The sequence below is a fragment of the Eleginops maclovinus genome, chromosome 16, assembly GCF_036324505.1.
Source record: "Eleginops maclovinus isolate JMC-PN-2008 ecotype Puerto Natales chromosome 16, JC_Emac_rtc_rv5, whole genome shotgun sequence".
Classification (NCBI taxonomy): Eukaryota; Metazoa; Chordata; class Actinopteri; order Perciformes; family Eleginopidae; genus Eleginops; species Eleginops maclovinus.
The window spans coordinates 9,376,202-9,384,137 of NC_086364.1; the positions used below are offsets into that span (position 1 = coordinate 9,376,202).

The 7,936-nt window shown below is 39.7% G+C and overlaps 1 protein-coding gene across 1 annotated transcript; it reads left to right on the forward strand.

The window, feature by feature from the left end:
* The first annotated feature begins 1,285 nt into the window (after positions 1 to 1,285).
* Positions 1,286 to 6,737, forward strand: cnp (2',3'-cyclic nucleotide 3' phosphodiesterase). The gene is made up of 4 exons (XM_063904286.1): positions 1,286 to 1,416; positions 2,803 to 4,563; positions 4,682 to 4,809; positions 5,368 to 6,737. The coding sequence occupies exons 2-4, from the start codon at positions 2,841 to 2,843 to the stop codon at positions 5,815 to 5,817; spliced, it is 2,301 nt and encodes a 766-aa protein (XP_063760356.1). The 5' UTR covers positions 1,286 to 1,416; positions 2,803 to 2,840; the 3' UTR covers positions 5,818 to 6,737.
* Positions 6,738 to 7,936: the final 1,199 nt, after the last annotated feature.

Consider the following 7,936-nt stretch of genomic DNA (forward strand, 5'->3'; position numbering starts at 1 on the left):
TAAAACAAAGCGTCTTGTTTAAACACAAATTTTAATCAGGTGCTGGATCCCAGGGTTGTACTACTACTGTAATTCTATCATACTGTTAATTTATTTTTGCAAACATTGGGCTCACAACGCCATAGAGTAGTGATTGTGCATTCTGTTCTCTGAAGTAAAAGATATGTACATGGGGAAGTGTTTCAATGCTCAATATCTGGTCTACATCCTTATTTTCAGTTATCTCAATATACAAATACAGAGGTAACTTTACATGCACACCGCAACCTACCAACCATAAACTTTGTTTGCCATTTGATAACATATGTTCCCCATGCAGAGTTCTACTTGCTGCAGGGAACTTCCCCTTGTTGTTACCTCTACAGCTGTCTCCAGGCAAGCACGGTTCTATTCACATAGGGATGACTGCTTCCTGTACGTTCACACTTATGCAGTATATGTGTATTGTTAACATAGTAAAGTGTTAAACAATTTAAAGGGTTTGGTAACGTAAAGTATGTTTTAATTTGTATTTATTAAGGTCAGGTTTGGAGCACATGAGAAAGAAGATAAAAAACCATACTTTTTTTTTGTTAGTTTGCAAGCTTGAAAGTTGTGTAGCCCTAAGAGTTCACCAACCACTTTTCATGTGAACTTTGTCACTTCATTTAAATCACTTTGTTTGTTGTTTTCTAAACTATACAAATAATGTTTTAAATATGTGCTAATCAAAAACAGTTAAATGAAGTTTGAGAAATGTTACAAAGCTGTGTTAAGATTTTTTTAGTATTTTTGTACCTAAAGACAACGTAAGGCACAAACACAGTATGAGAGAACTGATAACAACAACAAAAATAAAGGATTCAAAAAACAACAACAATGCAACAAGAGACAAATACATATTCTAAATAAGGGGAGAATTCAATAATGGTAACACAAAAATATTGAATTATGAACCGTTTTATTAAAAAGAATACCGTTTGAAAAATTAAGTCAACTTTAGTGTGTTAAGTCAAATATTTTTTTCCTATATTGTTAAAACCTGTTGGTTTTTCGGTTAATGAAAAAAACATTTCCTCAATCAAATAAAAAAAACAAGATTACTTAATAAGCAACGAACGTTGCCTTAATATTAAAACGATGTGTAGCATAAGGTAATTAAAAACTAAATAATTGAAATTGGAACAAAATACTAGTTTATTATTTTACACTTTATGTTATTTAATATTAGTTCATATTGAATCTTCTCCAGTGCAGTCCTTCCGGTCCTCAGGGGCGTTCCCGTGACCACGCCCAGTTGCGCGTTACCGGGAATTTCCGTTTTCCTCTTGAAGACCGAAGCGGGTGCATGTGTGTGCCAGGGTTTGCCTTGTCATTGTATCCTGAGAGAAACGCGTGGTCAGCGACACCACCGACAGCTTCACTGCAGCGTTACTGGTAAGCTGGCATTTCAGCAAACAAAAGCCTTTCATACAGAATGCTACAGCTTTTCCTTCATGTAATAGTTAGTTGATAATTGCACGAACAGCCTACAAAAAGTTTCACCATTAACATAGAGGGATTTGTTTACGCCAGAAAGACATCATGATGTTAGGACGTGGCGCTGTGGCTGGTGATGATATAGCGAGCCTTACTGACTAACAGGCTAAATTGTTTTTGTCTAGCGTGCTAGGTGCACGCCACTCCCCGCCTGGCCACATTGTGCAGTTATTAAAAGCAAGGCGTTCTATTTTCTTTGTGTAAAACAATATTTGAACTCACTATTTCGTATTCGAAACTTGTTTCAAAAAGCAATATTCTTAATTACATTTTGAATTTAATCCAAACTTGCTATCATAATCCGTCGATGCGACATTTACAGATACTGTACCCTGCTTGCATATCGACAGAAATAACGTTAAATATATGTGAAAGTGTCCTTGTTTTCTCATTTATTTCTTTTTAGTTTCGGTTACTTTGTGTTCTATAACTGGAACAATACTGTTCAATCTTTGTCTTTGTTGACACATTGGGTTGTTGTGAAAGCTTCCCCTTCTGTCTCATGACACAATGTGGTTTCCCACATCGGTTTATTCCATCCTTTATTACCAAATATTTCGTTAAAATGTAAAGTAACCTGGAGGTCACATTACCTTGAAGTAATCAGTTTTCAGCGTTGCACCTTTTTTTTAAACTGCTCTTTGTCTATTACTATAGATGTTATTGCGGAGGTAATATAGCAATGGTAAGGGTTAGTATTGTTGCAGTCATGCTTGTCTGTCTGTCTTTCACAAATAGAAATTAGAATTTGGATGAGCTCTGGTGCCCAAATGTTGCTCACCACTCCCACTGTATGCCCAAGGGTAAAAACCCCTCTACTGAACCCAAGTGGACATTATTGCAGAGTCTTTGTATTGGATTGCATCAGCTTATGTATTATATCATGTCCACGTCTTGCACATTTAAAATGTGTAATGTATATTATATTATAAGAAAATATCCACCTTCTTCTATAATTCCCCTCTTTCCAAAATCATTGGTATTGGTTGACTTCCTGTTTGAGACAAAAAAAACACAGTCGTGAAAAAATGTAATCAGAAGTGAAAGAGTTCTTTTTTAGAAATCCTTTTTCATGAAAAATAAGCCTTCACATCTGAATATTTAAACGGTGCTGGAAAAATAACCTATTTCTTATTACAAATAAACCTGTTTCAGGCAGATTTAATTAGAGTTATGCTGTACCACAGGGCAAACGTTTCTGAAGCCTGTATTTATTTAAAGTTTTTGCAAATTCTTCATTGATCTAAATATATCCTTTCTCTCTTCTCTAATTTTATACTTAAGGTACATGGTTCTGTGTGAAGTCTGACTTTAGGCTCGACATGGACACTGAAATGAGTGGAGACGTTTTAACTGCGTCAGAAAGTTCAAAGCAAGAGGACACTGAAATGGAGAAAGAGATTGTGTCAAAGTTGGAGACCACAGAAGAATTCACAGAGCCTGAGAACCCTCCAGCTGCTGATGAAGTGACCGAGCAGCTGGCGGTGAATGGCCATGATAAAGAAGTCATAAACTTGACAGAAACAGAAGAGTTGATTGTGACAGAAAATGTTGCGCTGTCTGAGGAAAAAAAAGAAATGGCGACTGAGGACAGCATGCCCAGAGAAAAATCTGAAATGGAGTCCGTGGCCAATTTGGTCGCCCCACCAGACCCAGATGAGTCATCTGAAATAGTCTCTGAACCACATGTAGCTTTAGACGCAGAACCAGAAAACATCCAGCTCTTGCCAGAGAACGACCCAGAACCTGTGCCTGTGCCTGTGCAAACACCTCTGGCCGAGAGTGTCCCTGAACTAGAGCCAGAGAAATTGGCAGAATCAGTTTCACAAGCTGAACCACAAGAGCAAACATTATCTGAACCAACTGCGCTGCTGCTGCCACCAGTACATAAGCAGTCTCCTAGCAAAGAGGAGAACATGTCAGAACAAGTGGAAACTGAGACAGAATTGCAGATGACAACAACTAATGGGGAGGAAGAAGTTGCAGAAGAGGAGGTTGTGGAAAAAGATGTCGTAGCTGAGCCGACAAAGGAGGTGGCAGAAGAAAAAGTGGCGGAGACTGTGATGGTGGCAGAGGTTTCCCCAGAAAAGCCAACAGAAGCTGTGACACTGATGAAGGTAGCTGAGCCTACCAAGGTTGTGGAAGAAGAAAAAGCAGCCGAGAATGTGCTAGTGGCAGAGGTTCCCTCTGAAAAGCCAACAGAAGTGGTTCCATTGAAAGAAAAGTCATCAGCTGAAATAGGATCTGTGAAAACTTCAGAGGCTGAGAATGAAGTTAAACCGGAAAAAACTGCTGATACTCTAAAAGGAGCTGCAGCACCAGATGCAGCACCAGATGCAGCACCAGATGCAGCACCAGATGCAGCACCGGCAGCAGCAGCAGCAGCAGGTGAAACATCTGAGAAGAACGAGGCTGAGGTTCAAAAGGAAGAGGATGCAGTCCCTGTGTCTGGCTCCCTGTCCTTTGCCCTCCTGGAAAGACAGCAAACCAAAGACTCCATGCGAACCTCTCGTACACTTGTCGTCCTCAGAGGCCTTCCAGGAAGCGGTAAAAGCTTCCTGGCGCGTGCCATAGCCGACGCCTATGAAGACCACTGCACTCTGATCTGTGCTGATGACCATGGTATAAAGCCAGAGAATCCGGAATCTTCTGTGGATGGGTACAAGGCTCTGGATGAGGCTGTGGTGGCCTGCTGCAATGCAGGAACAACCTCCTCTGTGCTGATAGTGGTGGATGACACCAACCACACCCAGGATCGGCTGGCTCGCATGGGGGAAATTGCAGAGCAACACCACCTTGTCACTGTCTTTCTGGAGCCACTTACTGAATGGAGCAGAGATCCAACTCAGCTAATCAAGAAGACCAAGCGTGGACTGGAGGAGGCCCAACTGGAAACCATGAGAGGTCCACTAGAGGAAATATCCCTTCCTCTCTTCTTTGGCTGGTTTCTTCTCTCCTCCGTCCAGGACAAGGTCCGATGCACATCAATGGACTTCCTGAAGACGCTGGACACATTGGAGGCCTTCAAGAAACACCTGAGTGACTGTGAGTGTATCACGCTGTGTTCATTTATAGCAAAGGCAACCTTTAGGTCTCAAAGCGGATAAGAATCTAAAATGTTTGGCATGACTAAAATGCAACCAATATCGTTTTGTGTTTACAGTTACTGGGAAAGCTGAGAAGGAGGTGGATTTGGAGCAGTACTTTCAGGCCAAAGGCACACTCCATTGCACTACGAAATTCTGTGACTACGGAAAAGCACCTGGTGCCAAAGAATATGCTCAGAATACAGTAAGATCTGTCATTTTATACTTAATTAATAAGTGTTACCAGTACATTTCCGCTACTTCTCACATGTTAATAGCTAGCTAGTTACAAATAAGTGAGCAAATGTACTAAAAAATACCATATGTCATAGTATTATATCTAGTACTATATCTCCAGCAGTGGCTCAGTCAGTAGGGGCTTGGACTGGGAATCGTAGGGTCTCAGGTTCAAGTCCCCAAACAGACATGAGATATGGAAAGTGGACTGCTACAGGGCCCAGTTCACTTCCACTGCTCCTAGCACTAGGATGGGTTAAATGCAGAGGACACATTTCACTGTGTGTGCTCTGCTGTGTGCATGTATGTGACAAATAAAGAGGGTTTCATCCTCCAATTCTATCTTCTACCCCCAAATAAGTTAACTATTAAAGGTACGATTTTGAAATTGTTCAAAAATCTTCCGCCCCTTTTTACAACCTTAGTTTAAAGGCTGTTATTTAATAGCTTTAAATGTTTGCTTTCCTGCATTGTTACTGCTCATTTAAAAGAGTTCCCTCATCCTATTCTTTCCTCTGCTCTTCAGGCGGTCAAAGATTACTACGGTTCTGCATTCGAGCTGTCCCTGAGTGCCCTCTTTGTGACTCCTCGCACTGTTGGTGCCAGAGTGTCCCTCACCGAGGAGCAGCTTTTGCTGTGGCCAGCTGATGCCATAGAGGAGGCTGGGTCTGCCTCCCTGCCTCTGGGAAGCCGTGCACATATCACCCTGGGATGTGCCGAGAATGTTGAGCCAGTTCAAACGGGTCTGGATCTGCTTGAGATCCTGACCCTGCAGCAGGATGGCCAACAGGGGGAGCCCATCGAGGAGATGGAGCTTGGCTCGCTGACCTATTACGGCGAAGGAAGGTGGCTGCTCACCCTCAGAGAGCCTATCTGCACCCCAGCCCGCTTCTCCAGCTTCTACGGGCGCAAAAAGGTAGAGCCAACCAAAAAAGAACCAGAGAAGAAGAAGAAGCAAAAGTGCACCATACTGTAAATGGCAAACATGGGGATGTGTGGCCGGGATGACTGGGGAATTAAAGTTGGGCTTACTCTGTGCAAGGTTTGTGTGTTTGTGCAGTGTTTAGGGTTTCAGTTATAGCCACCCTAAATCCACAAGCTGTGTGCCTTTAGTACTGTTGATTTGCACCACAACCCAAGATGCCTTTAATACAGATAGGCTTGTTGACAAACGCTTTTCAGTATCTTGTTTCACAGATCTGTTGAATTTCCTGGCTATTTGATGAGGCGGTAGCTGCAGTTTTAGACTAATGTAGTATAGCATCCCGCTACAGCGCCACAGTTATTGACAACTTAGATCTCCTGCTCTGTATATGTCATTGTCTCTCAGTATTCAGATGTTAAAAATTAGGTACTTTCATTGCATGCATCCCAGTATCAGCATAGTAGCAACTGTCTGCCTTTTCTAAGAGACACTTTGCCGCTTCCTTTTGGCTTAGTTGTAAGTGAAAAAGATTAGCTCTCATTTCCGTTCAAGTGTGTCTCTGTGTGCTGCCTATGAAATAATTGTTACAACAGCATATGGGCCAAAGTTATCCAATTGATTAAGTGTATTAAAATGAATGTCATTAATTGAGGTCGTTCCTTGTAAAATCTTTGCACAGTGCATAGTTTAAAGGGAGAATGCTGATGAATTGTGTTTGTTTTAACAGCTTGCACTTAGTTCTTATCAAATGCTGTGAATCCAAGTTCATGTTTTGCAATGTTTTCTACTGTTCAAGACTGCATCATTGATCTGTTTTATTCTCTTTGAACAGCACTTCCATGTATTGCATTTCAATTTGTATCCTTTGTGACTAATTTTTGAAGGACAATTCCTACTTCGTGTAGCTCTTATGAATCACTATTTTTGCACTTGTTTTGTACACTTAATAAAAAAGAACATGCTTTGCTCCAGTTATGCAGTTTGTTGTATGTTCAGTACCACCGTTTGGGGATTAACATGCAGGCTGATGACTGCAAGTTTAATTGCACCTGGTCATTTTCGAAATGGTATCCATCTGTAGTTAACCATATAAACCAGCAGAGGGCTCCCATTCTTTGTGCCGTGTGTGTTGACATGTTGTAAAATGTTTTACAGATAAATCTGTATTAGCTTCTGATGCATTGTGTCAGAATGTGCTTGCAGAAGAGAACTAAACAAATACTGTATCTTCAAACATTGACCCAGACTGCATTGCACCATTGTCTTATCTCTGTGTTTGCCCTTGCTTAATCTGGCAGTGAAATTAATACAAAACATATCCTAAACAGCATTACTGCCAAAACATGGTAAATGTCCATGATGTAGCAAATGTGCTAAATGTAAATGGCTATAAATCTCTTAGGTTATATTTGCATATTGTTAAAGTGACAGCCACAGTTGCCAAACAATGAAGACTACAATAAATACTGATTTCTGGAAATGTTTATACTATTTGTAAATGTATACTTATATGAACAGTTTAAAGGGGGGATGCATTCAGCATTTGACTTGGCTCAAGTACAAAGGTATTAGAATCAACTAGCATACACAAAGTAAACGTTCTAATTTTGTGAAGTGGCTTGTTTCAAAATATTGTTTATTTATCACAACTTTTGACTTAAAAATCACTTTAATGTTGCAGCTGTTGAAAGTGGAGCTTGTGTGTAACTATATTTAGTTCCTGATAGCTTGTGAATTTCATAGAGGGATCAATGAAGTCTTATCTTTTTATTGATACATCATTTTTTGATGATTAGTTTTGGATTGAGTTTCAATCCATAAAGTAACTAAATGTTTTTTGTATATTAAAAGTGTAAGTTAATTGTACAGTAATTGAGTAAATGTAATTACTTACTTTCCAACCTTCCAACAAAAAATGCCATTCAAACTTGTTTTATCGTGCACAAATTGGCATACATTTAATTGAAGCTTGTTGCTGCTAATAACCACAATTAAAACACATTTTTAATATAAACATATGTTGATATATATATATCAACTCTTTATTTATATATAAATACATATTTCAGTTAATTGGAACTTACAGGGTATTCAATATATATATATATATATATATATATATATATATATATATATATATATAAGTACAAGTGCAAGTGCGTTTGCTACA